Source organism: Gymnodraco acuticeps, unplaced genomic scaffold (assembly GCF_902827175.1).
Source record: "Gymnodraco acuticeps unplaced genomic scaffold, fGymAcu1.1, whole genome shotgun sequence".
Classification (NCBI taxonomy): Eukaryota; Metazoa; Chordata; class Actinopteri; order Perciformes; family Bathydraconidae; genus Gymnodraco; species Gymnodraco acuticeps.
The window spans coordinates 535,515-557,306 of NW_022991064.1; the positions used below are offsets into that span (position 1 = coordinate 535,515).

Below are 21,792 nucleotides of genomic sequence, written 5' to 3' on the forward strand. Positions count from 1 at the left end.
CTGTAAGTAAAGGTTATAAGGACATCCGGTATGTAATATACTGTACTATCTCTCTTGTACAAAGTAAAGATACTATTCAATAAAAATAGCCAGAGTTTACATTTAATTATTTTCCAGAGCAGATGGATCGTGTGGGAGTCACATACGGATTCATACAAGAAACAGCTAAATGCATTTAATTTGTCAGTCATATAGGCAAGGCAAGTTTATTTATATAGCACTTTTCAACACAAGGCAATTCAAAGTGCTTTGCAAAAAATGAAAGACATTAAGAAAATGGCATTTAAAATCAGTCATTAAAAAGAAAAGCTAATAAAAGTAAGAAAAAATACATGGATAAAAGTTACAGTGCAGTCTAAGATATGAATATAGCCATATATAGGAGTCAATCCTTGTGTCAAAGTGGCCAAGGGATGTTAGAAAATGAACATAATAATATAATATACATTTAAATAAGCAACCCTACACCTTGCCAAAAGGTTAGGATTTATTTTTAGGAAGTTTAAAGCAAAACAAAACAATGCTCTGTGCTTCAGTATTTAAAAATGTTCACATACTATACGATAAAGACACAATGTACATAGATATATCTTTATAAGTAAAGCTCAGGTAAGAAATAATACTATCTCTCTTGTATACAATGAAGATAATAGTCAATAAAAGGAGTTTGAGTGGGATTTTGTCCGGGTTTACAGCAGCAAAATAACACATTTTCTACATTTGAAAGTGTAAAGGCAAAGCTATGGGCTCTAATTTTGCAAAAGTTGCGCGTGGATCTTGAAAATGAACATCATAATTAACATGTAAACAAGCAACCCTATATGTTACACCTTGGCAAAGCGTGAGGATGAATTTGTAGGAAGTTTGAAGCAAAACAAAACAATGCTCCATGCTTCAGTATTCAAATTTGACCAACTTAAAATGCAAATTCAAGCAGAAAGACACATTCTACATAGATATATCTTTATAAGTAAAGCTTATAAGTACACCAGGTATTACAAAACACCATGTCTCTTGTATAAAATAAAGTCACCACTCAGTAAAAAGAGTTTGAGGGTCATTTAGTCAGGGTTTACAGGAGCGAGATAACAAGGCGAGCGCTGTGCAGCAGGAAGTCAAGCTGTATCTCCGAACTGCGCATGCGCCGCAGCTCTCCTCAATCTAGCGCTGCGTTTCTCTCCATAAAACGGTAAGCACGAGCTATTTTTATAACTGTGTTATTTTAAACATGTTTATATGTAATACACCAGCCGATCTCACGACACTGGCACTATTTTAAGCAGCGGAGTGATGTGTATTTTACGCATGGGGTGCAGCGGCCGCACAGAATGGAGACGCCGCCGCCGCCGTGCCGTTGTTTGCTGTACGTGCCGCCGCACAGGGAGACGTCATTTTGAGGGAGAGTTAAAATGTTACGAAGGGACGTACGGTTCACACACACACACACGTAACCGTCACACTGTAAATGCAAAGTGGTTACCCGTCTCGGTGTGTATAGCTGGTGGATTTTAGTCCAGATTCACACACATATATAGTTACGCCCTTGCTTGAGCCATAATGGCTACCGTCGAGCCTCAGTGTGTGTGGATCTAAAGGCATTAGACTGCATACAGCGAACGTGATAACCCACGTAATTTTGACAATATAGAGGGTTTTATCCGCTAAAATAATGCTGGATTTATCTTAAAAGTGACCGAGTGATCTACTTACCTCCATGTCAACTAGCATCCCTTTAAAGCATGTTTCTGTTCCACAACGTTCGTGGGTAAAGCACACTAACCGTTACATGTTCATTCAAAATCGGACAGTTTAAAAACAGTGTGACGACGTCAGTGGTTTAAAGTAACTAGGTTAATTTACTCAAGTCTTGTACTTTACCTGAGTATTTTCATGTTATACCACTTTATATGTCTGTGTTTCTGTGTGTGTGGATTTAAACAGCATTCAGGCTTCGGTCCTGATAAACCTCTCCAAAAAGAGTGTTTTAGCTGCTAAAATAATGCTGAATTTATCTAAAATGGGACCGAGTGATCTAACTGCCTCCATGTCAGTTAGCATCCCCCGAAATTACGCAAAACTGTGGTTTCTGTTTCCAAACGCTCGTGGGTAAAATACACTAACCGTTACATCTTAATTCAAAATCTAACAGTTTAAAAACAGTGGGATCACGTCAGCATAAATAGGATTACAAAAAAGCTGACTTATTATTATTATTATTATTATTATTTACCAGTCGATATAGTGTTGTGATAAATAAAGCACATCAATAAACATTTTATAATAATTAATATTGCTAGCCTTAATTCAAACTGTTCCAGGGATGGAAACTAACTAAGTACATTTTCTCCAGTACATTTGAGGTACTTGTACTTTACCCGAGTACTTTCATTAAATACTACTTTAAAATAGGATTATTATATATATATATATATATATATATATATATATATATATATATATATATATATAGATTTAACCATCCAACGTTATATATAAATAACTATACCATGAGTGGGTAAACAGAACATTAAGTGGAAGAGAATAAGTGCTGCTTTTGCTTGTTTACAAGTGTGCAAAGATGATATGAAGCCTATCTAATGGTTTCTCATGTGACAAAAGTGATATCATGATAAGGGCTCTTCAATATATTGATATTGTGATATTATATTTCAGTCGTTTTACTTACGTTTATCTTATTTAACTGTGTTTATGTAACCTGTTTATGATTCTGATTCGTATTTCATGTTTTCTAGTTGTGCTTCTTTATATGTGTTTCTGTGGTATAGATGTAACCATCCAACGTTATATCTAAATAACTATTCCATGAGTGGGTAAACAGAACATTAATTGGAAGAGAATAATTGCTACTTTTGCTTGACTACAAGTGTGCAAAGATGATATGAAGCATAACGGTTTCTCATGTGACAAAAGTGATATCATGATCAGGGCTCTTCAATATATCGATAGTTTTTCTTACAATATATCATATTTTACTGTTTATGTAACCTGTTTATGATTCTGTTTCCTAATGTATTCATCTCTCTCCAGATGAACGTACTCCTGGATAGCTGTCCTATGAAAGCAGCCCCCCCGTGCTCTCTGCTCTGAGCGTGATGGCGACCGCCGGAGAGGTGACGGTGTCCTTGGCCGAGGTGGTGATGGTGAAGGCTGAAGACTGTGACCCAGATGACCCAAACAAGACTCAGGTCATCCTCCAGCTGCAGCCCATCCCCACCGGGTATGTACCTCTTTATATATACCATCCATGGTATGTACTGAGGACGGGTGGTCTAACTGAGACTGAAAAACTTACTTTTAAACATCATCATTTAACAAACACAGCTACAGGGATACCACATTATCAGCTACCATCAGGTTAACAATAGTGGGACAAAGGAGACTTATCCTAAGTAGATAAGATGCACAGACGGTACCCTCTAAGCCTAAGAGGGGTCTCCTATGATTTCACTCCGTTAGGAAGGTTCCTAAGCTAAATGGACTATTGGAACGCAACCCTGGACTCGGACTCGAGTGCCGATTTTCGGGACTCGTGACTCGACTCGGACTCGCGCACTGATTGATGCGACTCAGACTCGTGAATTCCCGCGCACGATGACTTGGACTCGGACTCGTAAATTATCGCGTACGCTGACTTGGACTCGGACTCGTGAATTTTTCCCCCCACGATGACTCGGACTCGACTTGTACATTGACGCTCCGACTTGGACTCGGACTCGAGCAAATGTTCTCTGGAGTCTGATGTCCTCTGTGCACCTGCGAGGCGAGTTCACGTACTGGGCCCCGCTATTCCAGTCTAAAGATGTCTAGAGACACACCCCGCATCTGCTGTATGCTTTCACACATTCTGCTTCCACATTGGAAAAGAGCAGCGCAAAATGCTTGTTATGTGGAAACAATATTGAAGAGAAGGCTCCGTAACACATTACTCTAAGGATCGAGTTGTGATCTAATAAATACTAGGGCCGGGACTTTAACGCGTTAATTAAGATTAATTAATTACACAAAAATTAACGCGTTAAAAAAATTAACGCATTTTAATCGCACTTATTTTTGCACCGCGGAACGTTTCTCACTGGATGAGTTTCAGGCGTACCGATTATACTGGAGCACCAACTAACGTTCATGACTTCAGACAACAACAAACCACAGTGAACAACAGTGGGAAATGTTGTTTTAAAAAACGGACGGATGGAAGCGTCGATAAGAGCACGGTTGTGTGCAAATTATGCAAAAAGGAATTTGCATATCACCGCAGCACATCAAGCCTCAAGTATCACCTCAATGCAAAACATATAGCTAGCTAGCGTCTTTTATCGTCACACCAAAAAGAGCCGGTACTAAAATGTGTTCATGAGAACCTTTTTACCCCCACGAAAGTCCCTGCTAGAGAGCAGAGAGCTGCTAGAGAGCAGGGACTTTCGTGCGGCTCTCTTGTGAGAAAAGAGCTATATTTCTGATTGGCTGGGCGGATTGCAAACCACGCCCCGTAAAACTCCCAAAAAGTGTTGTGAAGCCGCCATTTTATTATCCTCGCATTAGCATTATTAGCATTAGCCCAGCGCAGAAACGCAGAGAGACTAATTTATGGCAACACAAAATAAAACATGGGAGCGGTGGAGATGAGGAGGTGTCGGCGTTCTGGCGATTTACTCGGAAGGCTGCTGGGACTCCCAGCAGCTTCTACTGAAGCCAGTCCCCAACTCCGGGGACTTCCGGCCGGGGACTTTGGGTGGCAGTATACGCCGTGAAGTGGTTTGCGGCCTGCCAGTAAACCCAAAGCAGAAGAAGAAGAAGTGACGTCAGCGGCTTCATTTGCCTAATCCACCCCCAGGTTCAAAGAGTTCTCATGAACTAAATTCTCATGAACCTTTGTGGGAAAAGTACTGTGGTGTGAATGCGCCGAATGGCATACTAAAATCCATGTGAAAAAAATTGCTTCTCACTGTTCTTAGGTCAAATATTTATATGTGATTAAAAATGCGATTAATTTCTATTAATTAATTACAAAGCCTCTAATTAATTAGATTAATTTTTTTAATCGAGTCCCGGCTCTAATAAATACATAAAGATTCAGCCGATAACACGAAAGCACATGGCTACTTAACATGCAGAATGACTTCATTTTGCAGGCTAAGTAGCCATGTGCTTTCTGGGGCTAAGGCTGAAGTTGAATAGTGTAGTGCAGAGAGATAGGGGTTGCGTTCCAATAGTCCATTTAGCTTAGGAACCTTCCTAACCAAGTGAAATGTCCCGGAAGTACGTCAGTGGCAGCCATGTTAAGTGCCGTTCCAATTCTCCAAATGGAAGGAAAGGAGGGGCCTTTATGTTGGATTCAGTTGGCCTGTATCTCAGGATTTGATTTCTTATTCTGCAGAAAACATTTAAAATTTGAATTCAAGATGTATAGCTTTTCTTTTCAATCTCACAGGATAAAGGCACGGTGAAGACCTGAACTAAACTAAATTCACACAGCCTTAATGCTAAACTATTTTGTTATCACAACCGAAGGGAAATAAAACAATGGCCAGGTGTTAGAGGGAATAATCACTTAATTTCTCAAATGAGAAGCATTTTTATGATCAAGAAAGCCTTTCCTTTCAGAAAACGGTGTGAATTGTATTAAATGTTCCTTAAAAACAAGTTAAAACGTCTAAAGAGCTAAAAGCTTATGGAGAAGGAAACATTGAATTTGTCCGAAACAAAAAGCCTTTGTAGTTTTATTTCAACAAACATAATACAGATTGAGATGTATAATTAAAATGTCCTAAAAGTGTAATTCAATAAAACTTATCTCTGAGCAATATTCACAGGAAAGGATTAGATCAAAATGTATAACAATTGCCTATTTTTCGCTGCAGTTATTGTCATTTTATAGTTTTAAATTGTATCTGCACTGTTTTTGTTATGCATTACATTTAATATGAAATATTTCTCCCTAGTCAGAAGTAGTCAGTTTACTCAAGGATAGAAAAGGCTCAAGAACCACCGCTCTGTACCACGGAGAAGAAACATTAAACACACTTTCCTTTACAGAGAAGAATCTGCTGAAACAGACGCAGCCGTCATGACGGTTGAAGCACATGAAGGTAAGAGAACAGACAACAACTATATATTACATTAGAAAAATGTATATATTTATTTAAGTTCTGTGTCATTCTTTTAGAACAAACTGACGGAGATGACGTTGAAATCGGCTGTCCCATAACTTGCGGAGACTGTAAAGCTTTGCTGCTGGTGAAGAAGTTTGTTTGCCCGGGGATCAACGTTAAATGTGTAAAGGTCGGTATTTATAGAGTTTTTTAAGTCTACATTGAACACGTTAACATCCACACCATGTGCCCTTATTCTGATAAAAGACAATATTCCTTCTTACTGTTTAGATGGTTAACAAAATAGGTTATTCCCATATATGTAATATTCCACCTGCAGCATCTTCCAATCCTTAAACCTCCTTCTTGACATGGTCGACTTTCTGATATCTGCACACACCCAGAAACCTGTTTATATACAAGTCTTACTTAATGTTTAAAAGTAGGTGTTTGTTCCAATCAGAAATCTCCTTTTGTGCACGCAGCCCTTTCCAGAGCCTTGCAGACTGTTGCTAGTTTGTTTGTGTACATTATCAGATCTGGGAAAAATACATTTGAGATAGTCTTAATTAAAGCGAATTGCAACTTGCAGTAGTTTTGCACTAAATGTCTACAAAAGCTCCACTATATAATATTTAATTTTGAGCTAAAATGCTTCACAATGACACATTTAAAGACTGTTACAATAGTTGCTATACTCGACTGTACACAGCTGAACGGCAACTAGGTCACTCAATAGTCACACAGCAGGAAATAAACATGCACTACTTCTCGTGTCCCAGAATAACTGCGTCACATTTCCTATTTCTGCTCTCTTTAAACACGTCAGCTTCAAAATGCATTATGCTGTTGACAACTGCAAGTGGATATGTGCTTACTGTGGCTGTTAAAACTATAACAACCTATTGTTATTTTGGGGCTAAAATCCCTGTGTTCCGTGTGAGTTTCTCTCTCTCACACACACACACACACACACACACACACACACACACACACACACACACACACACACACACACACACACACACACACACACACACACACACACACACACACACACACACACACACACACACACACACACACACACACACACACACACACACACACACACACACACACACACACACACACACACACACACACACACACACACACACACACGAAACGCCTCCATTGTAACAGTCAATATGTAACACTTGAGCTTCTATTATGGCGCGTTTCCACTGCAGCGGGTAGCTCGCTTTAAGCGTGCCGAGCCGTGCGGGGCCCGTTTTTGGTTGCGTTTCCACTTGGCCTAGTACCGGCTAGCGGGACCTAATTCACAGTTTTTCTGGCCCCATAAAATCGTGGTTCTAGGGCCAGGAAGAACCAGGCTGAGTCGGGCTGAGTATGCTAAACTAGAGAGAGAATCGCTGGCAAGGGGGCTACAACTACAACAAGATGAACCTATTTGACCGTGATTTAATTGTAATACACGTTTCAAAATGATGCCGAAGTACTTTTTAGTAAAAACCATGAATTAATGCTTTGACAAGTCTGCAGACGAAAACCCTTTTTTAAAATGCGTGTTTTCTGAATGGAGATTGGCTAAGCTAATGTTATATATGCTCCGACCGTCCACACTCACAACAACGGCCTATACAGACATAAATAAACCAGCGACTGTATTCGCCATGACACAGGCAGTCTGTGGTTTGTACTTGTTTAACTTTTGTCTAGTTTCTGAACAGATATGAGGAGCTGTGAGCTCTGAGTGCTAAGATTTAACGGCTGTGTTGTTTTTCTGGGGCTCTCATTGAAGATGACGTCACGGCTCCGCCTACACTGCGTTACTATAGTAACTACCCCAGTTCCTAAACTGTAATAGAAGCGCAGCATTAAAGTGAGCCGGGCCTAATAAGGCCTAACCAAACCGAGCGAGGCCGAGCGAGGCCTGCAGTGGAAACGCGCCATTAGTTAGCGCTCCAACAGATTGTACATTATAGGCTTAGGGGCGGGACATCTCTTAGCAGTTGACCAATCACAATAGAGCCGGCCAGCTAACCAATCGGAGCAGACTGGTCTCTGGTTTCAGACAGAGGGTGAAAAGAGGTGCTGGCATTACAGGCAGTATGAGAAAAATAAAGAGCTTTTTGAACATTAACATGCATGTTTATGAATGCAAAGCCTCATCAGACATAAGGAGTACAGTATGTCATTTTGCTTTTAGTTTGTCTAGTGTTTTATCCGCTACACTGGACTAAATGTCTTTTTTCCCCCCGCCAGTATGAAGACCAGCTGATCAGCCCCAAGCAGTTTGTGCACATTTCTGGAAAAGCCACTCTGAAGGACTGGAAGAGAGCCATCAGGATGGGGGGGGTCATGCTGCGGTGAGGAGACTCATGTCTGCATTAGAGCCGAAATCCAGGGTTAAATATTCGGAATTCTGCCTCGATGCTCTGAACACAACGTTATAATTATCACAGTCTGCATTCAAACGCTTACTCATAGGTCTACAATAAATATGCTAAAGCGTGATTTAAAGCTCACCTATCATGCTATCTTTAGGCAATATCATAGGTCTCAGATATATACAAATATATAAAAAACATGTCTATGAAGTGTTTTGCTCAAAATACCAAACAGATCACCCATTCTAGCCATGCCTCATATCCCTCTATTTCACTTCCTGTTTCAAAAGTGCTGATTTTGGGTATAGAGCTTTAAAAAAATAAAAATTGAAAAAAAAGGAGGGGGCTGAGCTCATGCGGGACCCGGCAGCTACTGTCTAAACTAAATGCTGCCGCGATGAAACGCCATATCATGGATTATCAAGGATTCTCTCTGAAACAGTTTGGAGCTCAAAGGCTTTCTCTCTTGCCGGTTATACCACAAGGTGAGTTCCTTTTTACTTCCTGCTTCTTCACACACATGCTCTCCAGTACAGGTTAGCTCTGAGTGTTAGCGATGCTAATGTAAACACTGACCATATTACGTCCAAAACAGTCAGGCATTGTTTCTGATAGCAACGTTTCTGATTGGGCCGTGGGTGTAAAGCCAGCCTACATTTCCGATATTTCGTCATATCTGACGCAAATATCTAGCCCCGTTTTTCGAGATTTGGGTACGGAGGAAAAAAGAGAGGGTTTTATTTTCTGTCGCTTTTTGAGTGTATATCTTTATGGTTTATTGCACTTATTGTAATTTGCTTTGGATACAATGTTATCTAATCTAATGCTTAAAGGTAGGGTAGGTAATTAACTTCAGAAACACTTTTTGTTATATTCCATGGAATGCTCTTAACATTCCGATAGCAATGAATACATTAAATGCTTTGACAATAAATACATACAAATATTTCATCTGTGGAAGCCGTGGCGCTGTAAAAAGCACGACCAATCATTTGAGCCGGCCCGGCTAAAGTAACTGGATGGCCTACCTGCCTGTCAGCCTTCCATCTGTGCACAAACCTATCTCGTGCCCTCATTGGTCATGTGCGCGTTCGTGTGTGTTGGAGGAGGGGCTCTGTAAGGAAGTCTGAAGGAAGGGGCAGATTGTTTCTGGTTGTGTATTTTCAAATTCTAGCGCACTCGAGCTGGTTTCTCCATTCTTACCTACCCTACCTTTAAGTAGATACATAATAGGTGCACTGAGCTCAGAAATACACCAAACGTTAAATATCATTGATAAAGGTTGCAATTCCTTTTGGTAGTATTGATGGGATCATCGGTGTCCAATTAAACATTGACTAACTGTCCGAACCCCTTCCTCATTTCTGCTCTCTAGAAAAATGATGGATTCGGGTCAGCTGGACTTCTATGAGCACAACACGCTGTGCACCAACACGTGTCGCAGCACCAAGTTTGACCTTCTGATCAACAACACACGCTTCCCCCCCGACGGCACAGGCACCTCCTCTCAGGGTGAGCACACACACACACACACACACACACACACACACACACACACACACACACACACACACACACACACACACACACACACACACACACACACACACACACACACACACATACCATGCATACATCACTTCAGGGGACATTACATTGACTTACATGCGTTTCCTGGAGACTTATCCTAACCTTAATCATAACCAACACATGCCTAACCCTAACCCTTACCCCCCTAACCCTAACCAAGTCTTCACCCTAAAATGAATGATTCCCCTCGTGGGGACCTCCATTATAATAATAATAATAATAATTTCAATTTATATAGTGCCTTTCACGAAACCCAAGGACGCTTTACAATGGGAAGTAACAAAACAAAACAAAAAGTAATAATAATCATACAGATACATAGGCTGAAGAAAACAAAACAGGAACAGGTTGCTGAGTACTGTATATTAGTTGAGGCCAAAGGCCTGAGTGAACAGATGGTGTTTGAGGTGTTTTTTGAATTATGTCCCCATAAGGGAGGCGAGTCCCCACACTTGACTATGTAAACAGATTTAGGTCCCCACAAGGATAGTAATGCTAGGCTATACACACACACACACAGAGGTCACATTCATGTCTGATTTACTGATAAATCGGAACAAAAGCGATTTAAGACTGCAATAAAATACTAATTTCCCCAACATGATGAGCTATTTTGTGATTATTTTCTGCTGTTTTACACTTTTAGTTTTGAGGCATTGTTATACCAGACTTGTATTATAAATATTCTTTAAATAATGATTTAGTGTTTCAGAATTATGAAGTATGTTCAAATTAAGACAAAGTATCTCAATTGAATGTACTCAGAATATTTACTATTTTTATGAAAAGAACGGCTTAGTAACTAATGGAAGACTAATAATGTCAAAATAATGACTTGGTATATTAAAATAATTAGTTCACTTATTATTTTCGCCTTTATATGTGGCTGCCAAAAATCTGCTGCATGTTTTCAATGTAGCATTCAACAAAACTCACATTATCCTACGTCTTTATTGTTGTGCTTTTGAAAGGTAATTTCTTATATCTGTATGTTGAATTTGCCATAATGTGTGACGTACAGCTCAGTTGGTTCTGGGTAACGGCAGCACGGCGGGCGAGGACAGAGCCGAGACTCTGAGTGCCAAGATGGACTGGATCACCAGTTCACTGGAGGCTGCAGAGAAGAAGGAGACCAGCGAGATCTCAGGTCCCACAGAGCACACACTACGCAGAGAGTTAATATCACCATTACTTCATTCACAGATCACACTCGGAGCACACGTGTGACTTTGCTGTGTTTGTGTCTCCACAGAGGACACGCTGAACTTCTGGAAGGGCATTGCTGATGTGGGTCTGCTGGGAGAGGTGGTGACCAACATCAGCTCGGAGCTGCAGGAGCTGCTGAACGGGGTGAAGCAGCGCAGGGAGCCGGCGGCCCTACAGGACACAGGTACACAGCATCACGCACTAGGGCTGTCAAAGATAACGCAAATACCTTAAAGGTCACCTATTATGCAAAATCCACTTCTTCATGTCTTTTATCAACATGTGTCCCCTCTTCTTCATGTCTCTTCTACATCAACATGTGTCCCCTCTTCTTCATGTCTCTTCTACATCAACATGTGTCCCCTCTTCTTCATGTCTCTTCTACATCAACATGTGTCCCCTCTTCTTCATGTCTCTTCTACATCAACATGTGTCCCCTCTTCTTCATGTCTCTTCTACATCAACATGTGTCCCCTCTTCTTCATGTCTCTTCTACATCAACATGTGTCCCCTCTTCTTCATGTCTCTTCTACATCAACATGTGTCCCCTCTTCTTCATGTCTCTTCTACATCAACATGTGTCCCCTCTTCTTCATGTCTCTTCTACATCAACATGTGTCCCCTCTTCTTCACGTCTCTTCTACATCAACATGTGTCCCCTCTTCTTCATGTCTCTTCTACATCAACATGTGTCCCCTCTTCTTCATGTCTCTTCTACATCAACATGTGTCCCCTCTTCTTCATGTCTCTTCTACATCAACATGTGTCCCCTCTTCTTCATGTCTCTTCTACATCAACATGTGTCCCCTCTTCTTCATGACTCTTCTACATCAACATGTGTCCCCTCTTCTTCATGTCTCTTCTACATCAACATGTGTCCCCTCTTCTTCATGTCTCTTCTACATCAACATGTGTCCCCCTCTTCTTCATGTCTCTTCTACATCAACATGTGTCCCCTCTTCTTCATGTCTCTTCTACATCAACATGTGTCCCCTCTTCTTCATGTCTCTTCTACATCAACATGTGTCCCCTCTTCTTCATGTCTCTTCTTCATCAACATGTGTCCCCTCTTCTTCATGTCTCTTCTACATCAACATGTGTCCCCTCTTCTTCATGTCTCTTCTACATCAACATGTGTCCCCTCTTCTTCACGTCTCTTCTACATCAACATGTGTCCCCTCTTCTTCATGTCTCTTCTACATCAACATGTGTCCCCTCTTCTTCATGTCTCTTCTACATCAACATGTGTCCCCTCTTCTTCATGACTCTTCTACATCAACATGTGTCCCCTCTTCTTCATGTCTCTTCTACATCAACATGTGTCCCCTCTTCTTCATGTCTCTTCTACATCAACATGTGTCCCCTCTTCTTCATGACTCTTCTACATCAACATGTGTCCCCTCTTCTTCATGTCTCTTCTACATCAACATGTGTCCCCTCTTCTTCATGTCTCTTCTACATCAACATGTGTCCCCTCTTCTTCATGTCTCTTCTACATCAACATGTGTCCCCTCTGGGTAAAGAGACTCTGAAAGTTTCAGGAACAAAGATTCTCTCTCTTTTTGATCCATTTCTATAAAAACCTGTCTGAAAATGAGCTGATCAGATTTTGGCCACTTTATGATGTCATAACGATGTTTTGTCTTGTGTAACCATTAGCCAATCACCAACCAAGGTAACCCCCCCCCCCCCCCCCCCCCCTTATCACCTGAATCTCCTCCTAGAGCACCATTGTGGTCTTTGTAACCAAATCTCTCTCAGAGGGGCGTGGGGAGTGGCTCCTTATTTTCATCTAAAGTAACAGACAGAGAATCAGCACTTTGGAAACAGGGCTAAAACAGAGGGGATTATGGGTAATGCTGCAATGATCTGTTTGGTGTTTCAGCCAATCAGAGACAGGTATATATCTGAGATCTATAATATATTGATGAGAAACAGTATAGCAGGGGACTTTTAAGGACGCTTTTATAAGAGCCGTTTGTGCATGTTCTGTGATTACGACCCTCGGCCTGCCCTGTAGTTTGAGAGGAAGAAAGTTTGGAGTGAGAAACTCCCTCTGGAGGGAACACAGGGATTTTAGCCTTACAGACCATTTACATGCACTAAACCCTTTATAACACACGACAGGAAAAATCTATTGACAGCTTTAGAAAAAACATGTATTTAAATCTCGCTCCAAAGTGCTTGACAAGGACTGAACGGATGGAGGAACAAATTCAGCTGCTGTCAGAAGCTGATGGGTGAAATTGCCAAACATCAGAAAGCCTTTTCAATGTGTGATTTGTGTACGGATAATGAGTAAATACTTAGTGTTTGAATGTTTACCCCGGCTGGATTTGTTCCTCCTCTCTGACTCACTGAGTGACCCTGTGACTGATTGCCGCACTGATCCCAGATTCCTGTCTGGTAGAGGTGGCGGTGCTCAGTAACCTGGCTCAGGTGTTCGGCCTGCTGGACTCAGTGAAGAGGATCGTGGAGACGAGGAGGCAGCAGACGGACCCGAGCCAGGAGCAGGTCCTCTGCACGCTCAGCAGTGAGTACATACACACACACACACACACACACACACACACACACACACACACACACACACACACACACACACACACACACACACACACACACACACACACACACACACACACACACACACACACCTCTTTACATCCGATCACATTAGATAACATGTACTACTATTTACAAGTTCTAAAACACGACTTTGTGTCTCCAAATAATGTTACGGTATATCAAAAGAATGACTCAAATTAATTTAGTAAGACAAATTAATTGCTTTGAATAGTAGCAAGGCTGCTAGCAATACATTAGCCATGTTGCTAACGACGATATATATATATATATATATATATATATATAAACAAGCAGATTAATCATCCTGTTTATATAAAAATCAACAGACAGAACATATGTTATCATTGTCTCTGTTGTACAGTTGGTTTGGAAACAAATGCAGTGTGTGTGTGTGTGTGTGTGTGTGTGTGTGTGTGTGTGTGTCCTGTGTGTTTGGAAGCTCCGAGAAAATCTGAAAAATATCCACTTGTCCGCACATGATGCCACTCTTGATACTAAATATGACAACAAACATCGAAGACATTTCATTTGAGTTTAATGTGTGTGTATGAGATTAGTCATAACAATTTCCAAATATCACTATTGGCACGTGCAAAATCTGCTTTTTAGTAATGGAGAAAAATGATTTGTGATCTTACGATTGTTTCTTGTTTATAGAAGCAGATCGAGCGTCCTGTTTTTAGAAAGAAATAGAAAGAAATCAATTGTCTTTGCAAATAATAACACTGTCTGTTGCCACTTTAAATTATTGAGTTTTATGTGAGTTTTGAGATTAGACTTGACATTCAGATACATCTCAAATAAGTACTGATAACAAATATTAATATTAGAAACATGAGCAGTCTGATCGTTAATAAATGCGCTGACGTTGTGATGTGTGTAGACCTGGAGGTGCAGCTGGAGGACCAGAGGAAGCAGCAGCAGGTCCGGGCTCTGCTCTCCTGCCCTCAGCCCGCGGCCAAAACAAAAACCCCCCCTAAGCGTCCGCCCCAAACGCCCCCGCCTGCAGAGACCCGCCTCCACCAGCGCCACCCTCCTCTCCTCCCCCATCACCCAGCAGCAGACCCTGCAGCCCCAGCAGTTCACCGTGCTCTCCCCGATTTCCCTCACCTCCATGGGGCAGCCCTTCACCATGGCCGGCCTCTCCTCCTCCAACACCGTCACGCTGCTGCCCGCCGGCTCGCAGCTCTTCACCCGCTACATGCTGGCCGGGGACGGGAAGACGGACACCATCACGCTGCACCCGTCATCCGGCCTCACACTGCTGGGCACCGCGCTGCAGGACTCGGGGCAGCTGGGCACCATGGTGAGCCCCGTGGAGCTGCTGCAGCTCACCCAGCAAGGGGGCGGAGAGGGGATGGCCCTCGAGGGACAGATGGTGGACGGAGCCATGCTGGTGCATCAGGAGGTGACTACATCTTGTTCTTTGTTTTAGATGGATAGAGACTGTTCAAGACCTGAACTTTTTAAAGAACATCCATAACCAGGGTGTCCGCGGGGTCTTAAAAAGTATTACAAGTTGATAAATCAATTTAGCGAAAATGAAGGCTATTAAAAAGTATTAAACTGCATTTTCCAAGGTGTTACATTTTGTAGCTTGTTTTCAATAAGTATATAAATGGTCCAAAGAGGTTGTATTCTACAGTGTGCCTGAATGTAATCATGGCGTAGGTGTGGAGTGTGATTCTGTGTAGTTTATTTATGGAATCCCGTTGGATTTGATGTCATCTGAACAGGACATCGCACGCTCACTGCTTGATAGCGCGAAGGTCCGTTTACGCCGGTTGTTAAACAGCATCGTTATGGGGAAATGCAAGTCTGCGTCCAAATGGTTGGAAGATAAGGAGGAAGGACACTCAATACTGTATATAGGGAATGTGAGGTAAAGTGTGTCGCCAAGGTAACCGGTTAAAACTCCAAGTGACGATGAGGTCTTAAAATGTATGAAAATGGTCTTAAAAAAGGTCTTAAAAGGTTTTACATTTAACTTCAGGATTCCTGCATAGACCCTGCTAACTTTCATCTGTTTGCAACTTATATATATCAATATTCCAATTACTTGTATCAGAAACAGAAACAGGTTTATTGCCAGGTAGGTTCACACATACCACAATGGTGCAGATGTCATGGTGCAGACATAAAATACAAAACAAGAAATCTTTAAGGACACCATAATAGAATATAGTTAAATAGCAATAAAATAAAGCAGTAATTTACATGGAAATAGAATGCTATGAATGAATTATAGGATGTAAAATTTGAAATATGAAACAAGAAATATGTGCAGTAAGCAGACTATTCTGCACTATTTCTATTATATTCAATTTTATTTACTTGCACTATTATCTGTTTTATTGTGTTGCACTGTTGGAGGAGGCTGTGAATTTCATTGACATAACTACACTGTAGCTATGTACACATGAGAATAAAAGCCTTGAATCTAATCATTTAGGAACCACGCATGTAACAGACTTCTTTGTGCAGATGTGAGCGTCCTTAACAACGGTCAATAAGTGCTTGACAGCGGTCTGTCTGTTCTGGATTAACAACGTGTCACGTGTTCTGAATTGACCAATCAGAATAGAGTATTCAACTAAGCCATGTAATAATTGGCAATAGGTAGTTGGATAGGTAACATTTGCTAGCTAGCTTGTTAGATGGGTAGCTGAGGTAAGCCAGCTAACTAGGTATATAGATAGATTGATAGAAAGCTAACTTTTGCTAGCTAGCCTGTTAAATAGATATCTAACTTTTGCTAGATAGATAGATAGAAAATACTTCACTCCACGGCGCAACACTAACGTAACTCTGATCGATATTTTCTGTGACTGTTTTCCACTAACAAGGCCTAAGCACTGCAGAGCCCATATCGTGTTCATGTTAGTGTTTACTTCCTGTCTGTCTTCTTCTGGTGATTTATCTGCAGTCCAACCTCTTTCCCTTTCCACCTTGATTTTCCTTAGCACCGGTCATTATTTGGCTTAGCAGCAGTGTGTGTTATCGAGTATTAACAACCTTAGAGATTTCCAAATTGACCAATCAGAATCGAGCATTCAACTAAGCCGTGTAATACATATATATATATGCGTTGGTTACAAGTGTTCTTTTAATCACAAAGCTGTGTGTTACTCTGGTTATTACCTGGGAACGGGGAGATTGTCATGTTTGTTTTTGTAAATTGTCTGTGTGTTTGGTTAGTGAAGCACTTGCAGTTACCTTTTGTGTATGAAAAGTACTATATAAATAAAGTTTGATTGTGATTCTTCAGGGCGAGGTGGGACAGGACCACACGGTCATCGAGATCAACCCGGCGCCCATGGAGCAGGCGGTGAGCGTGATGGAGCTGCAGCTGAGCGGGGACTCGGGTCAGGACGCCATGATGATGCAGACCGGCATGGAGGAGACGCAGTGCCAAATGCAGGAGGTGCAGACTGGGGGGGTGGAGGGGCTGCAGCTGGACGCCAGCGGACAGCTGTCGGGCATCCAGATCGTGGTCATAGAGGACAACACTCAGGAAGAACACAAGGACAAATGAGACTCTCTTATTTTATCCCGCGGACTGTCAGACTTTAAATACTGAATCTCCGAATCCAATCTTTGCCTTGGCCTAAGACCAAGCTCTAGGGGAACAGTCTACCTGCCAGCAATGTGAACCCGGAAATGTTGAGTACCCCACATTTTTATGTTAGAATGCAGTTTTGAGATCCCTAAAACGTTCAAATGGACCCAAATTCATCAAAATCAGTCCCCGGGAGTACAGGTATGGCCACTTTCTGGTTAAAACTGCTCTGAAAATGGCAGAAATTAATTCAACATCCTCAATAACTATTGTATGTATATGCTCATTAATGCTTATTAATGCAACTTATGCTAATTTAGCATATTGCCCAACTTGTGAAAGTTAGCTGGGGACCCGTACTTTATATTTCTTACATAAAAACGTTGGGGTAATCGACATTTCCAGGTTCACGACAGGACTCTATGAGCTGGTAAATAGACTAGTAGTCATAGCCATATTTCCTTTTTTTGGTGTGTGTGTGTGTGTGTGTGTGTGTGTGTGTGTGTGTGTGTGTGTGTGTGTGTGTGTGTGTGTGTGTGTGTGTGTGTGTGTGTGTGTGTGTGTGTGTGTGTGTGTGTGTGTGTGTGTGTGTGTGTGTGTGTGTGTGTGCACATGATCCCTTAACATTTGTATTGAAACAAAGAGGCTTCACAACAACAAATATTCTGTTGCTTATGTCAGTTTTGCATTTTAAGTACAATTGCGGTTTATTACAACTTGAAGTATTAGTAGTTTTGGCTCAGATTTCTAGCTGTTATAATGACATTGTACTCATCAGGTTACATACTGAGATGGGGCAGAACAAAAATCAAGAAATCTTACAAAAAAAGTGTTTGTGTGCCCAAAGTTTTCCTGTACGATGATTCCCAACATGTTGTGTGTTCACTTGCGGTTTTATTAAAAGGGCTGAATTAGAATTTCCTTAAACATGGTTTCCCATCAGGTCCATAGCTGTGAGGAGATGTCTGATTCGGCAAGAACATGTTAACATAATTACCTTGGGTACAGATTTAGAGCTAAAAAGAATACTTCATCATCACCAAAATGACCATTTGTATATCAATAACTCTCCCTGTATTACCTTGAACTCTTGGAGAATAGTTTCTTACATGCTTCGACAGTGAACGGAAAATCTCCAAATGTATGAAAGTCTGGATGAATCCAAGTAAGACGGGACCTCGTAAAACAAAACATACATTTACAAACTAACTTACACAGACAAATTCAAGTCTCATTTGTACAGTTCTGCTCATATTACTACCAATCAGTTAACATTTCAAAATAGAGGAAAACCATTTCATTTTTTAAAGAGATGTACAGTATAATTAGCCTGATGTCTAACCTTTATTTTGGTCATGATGGTGCTTCACATCTACATTTACAATACAAAATCTTTAGTGCAAAATACTAAAGTAATCTGTCTCCCTGCTCGTGTGTGTTGCCCTTATCTCATCAGCGACCTTTATCAGTACAATGTCTTTTAAAACATATAGAAATTGTTGCTAAAGCTCCAAAACCACCTGAGTTGTAATGATGTGGAATCCTCCTTTAAGCCACGTGAGGACAGAAGAGCCCTGCAGCTGTAGACACTCCACACTTCACACCTCTCACTGTGGATCAGACTCATTACCAGGGACAGTGTTGGTGTCGCTGATGCACCGTGGGAAGAATTGCACTGTTTGTATCGTGGTGTGTTGTTTCGTCTGTCTGTGACGACAGGAAGACAGTTTGCCTGCTCTCTGAACATTTCTTTAGGATTGTTTTTAATGTGCATAGTTTAATGAAAACTCCTCTCACTGGAAACGCTCATGTACGTATTCTCTGTGTTTTTTTGTATCATCCTCACACTCCATGCATTTCCTTCACCCATCTCAGTATGATAGACAGTGTGAGCTACTGGGCTTTAAGTCAATATATAAAGTTAATGTCAAACTAGGTATGCATTTATTTTACACTTGTAAAAGTAGTGTTATCATATTTATTGGTTTGCAGACTAAAGTCATAGGCCTCTGTTTAAACATGGATTCATTGATGGTTCAGGCTCGCATCAACACAGTCCGGTTCTATCATTTCTTATTATTTAATTTAACAAATGAGGTTATTTGCATTCTGACTTTGTAATGTGTTTTAATATGAGATTAAAACTGAAAAATAACAAGTGGTTGTTTGAATGTTTCTCCACCAGAGGGCGCTGTGTGCTCACCACACTGCGGGATGAAGCTGCTCACCCAGGTAGATCTGCATTAATAATCATTATTTCAATAAAGGTTTATTTATATAGCACTTTTCATGCAAAGGATGCACACAACATGAGACACACAGGAAATAAGATTGAAATAATGTCAAATGTTAAAACGTATTAGCTCACATACAGCATGTACACATTTAGTCCTCAAAGGGAAAAATGATGAGAAAAAATACAATAAAAGAATCCAAAAGTAAACAACTGAGAACCCAATCAGTAAAAGTGACATAAAACAAAATGAATTAATACATAAAATAATACATTAATAAAACATTTAAATAATAACAAAATAAAAATACATTTTTAGACTAAAAAACTCGTTCTTTATTTATTCCTGTAATCTGCAGCGTCATGTTGTCTGTAATCTACAGAGTCATGGTGGCTGTAATCTACAGAGTCATGGTGGCTGTAATCTGTAGCGTCATGGTGGCTGTAATCTGTAGCGTCATGGTGGCTATAATCTGTAGCGTCATGGTGGCTGTAATCTGTAGCGTCATGGTGGCTGTAATCTGTAGCGTCATGGTGGCTTTAATCTGTAGCGTCATGGTGGCTGTAATCTGTAGCGTCATGGTGGCTTTAATCTGTAGCGTCATGGTGGCTTTAATCTGTAGCGTCATGGTGGCTGTAATCTGTAGCGTCATGGTGGCTGTAGTCTGCAGCGTCATGGTGGCTTTAATCTGCAGCGTCATGGTGGCTGTAATCTGTAGCGTCATGGTGGCTGTAATCTGCAGCGTCATAGTGGCTGTAATCTGTAGCGTCATGGTGGCTGTAATCTGTAGCGTCATGGTGGCTGTAATCTGTAGCGTCATGGTGGCTGTAATCTGTAGCGTCATGGTGGCTGTAATCTGCAGCGTCATGGTGGCTGTAATCTGTAGCGTCATGGTGGCTGTAATTTGCAGCGTCATGGTGGCTATAATCTGCAGAGTCATGGTGGCTATAATCTGCAGAGTCATGGTGTCTGTAATCTGCAGAGTCATGGTGGCTGTAATTTGCAGCGTCATGGTGGCTGTAATCTGCAGAGTCATGGTGGCTATAATCTGCAGAGTCATGGTGGCTGTAATCTGCAGAGTCATGGTGGCTATAATCTGTATAGTCATAGTGGCTGTAATCTGCAGCGTCATAGTGGCTGTAATCTGCAGAGTCATGGTGGCTGTAATCTGTATAGTCATAGTGGCTGTAATCTGCAGAGTCATGGTGGCTGTAATCTGTATAGTCATAGTGTCTGTAATCTGCAGAGTCATGGTGGCTATAATCTGCAGAGTCATGGTGTCTGTAATCTGCAGAGTCATGGTGGCTATAATCTGCAGAGTCATGGTGTCTGTAATCTGTATAGTCATAGTGGCTGTAATCTGCAGAGTCATGGTGGCTATAATCTGCAGAGTCATGGTGGCTGTAATCTGCAGCGTCATGGTGGCTGTAATCTGTAGCGTCATGGTGTCTGTAATCTGCAGAGTCATGGTGGCTGTAATCTGCAGAGTCATGGTGGCTGTAATCTGCAGCGTCATGGTGTCTGTAATCTGCAGAGTCATGGTGGCTGTAATCTGCAGCGTCATGGTGGCTGTAATCTGTAGCGTCATGGTGTCTGTAATCTGCAGAGTCATGGTGTCTGTAATCTGCAGAGTCATGGTGGCTGTAATCTGTAGCGTCATGGTGGCTGTAATTTGCAGCGTCATGGTGGCTGTAATCTGCAGAGTCATGGTGGCTGTAATCTGTAGCGTCATGGTGGCTGTAATCTGTAGCGTCATGGTGGCTGTAATTTGCAGCGTCATGGTGGCTGTAATCTGTAGCGTCATGGTGGCTGTAATCTGCAGAGTCATGGTGGCTGTAATCTGCAGCGTCATGGTGGCTGTAATCTGTAGCGTCATGGTGGCTGTAATTTGCAGCGTCATGGTGGCTGTAATCTGCAGAGTCATGGTGGCTGTAATCTGCAGAGTCATGGTGGCTGTAATCTGCAGAGTCATGGTGTCTGTAATCTGCAGAGTCATGGTGTCTGTAATCTGCAGAGTCATGGTGTCTGTAATCTGTATAGTCATAGTGGCTGTAATCTGCAGAGTCATGGTGGCTGTAATCTGTATAGTCATAGTGGCTGTAATCTGCAGA

The 21,792-nt window shown here is 41.4% G+C and overlaps 1 protein-coding gene across 1 annotated transcript; it reads left to right on the plus strand.

The window, feature by feature from the left end:
* Positions 1-1,065: 1,065 nt before the first annotated feature.
* Positions 1,066-19,602, plus strand: gmeb1 (glucocorticoid modulatory element binding protein 1). The gene is given in 12 exon segments (XM_034236748.1): positions 1,066-1,189; positions 3,049-3,238; positions 6,055-6,107; positions 6,185-6,300; positions 8,379-8,482; positions 9,879-10,015; positions 11,115-11,240; positions 11,346-11,483; positions 13,695-13,832; positions 14,772-14,848; positions 14,850-15,296; positions 17,157-19,602. Coding segments are annotated over 11 exon segments (1,728 nt in total). The 5' UTR covers positions 1,066-1,189; positions 3,049-3,113; the 3' UTR covers positions 17,424-19,602.
* Positions 19,603-21,792: the final 2,190 nt, after the last annotated feature.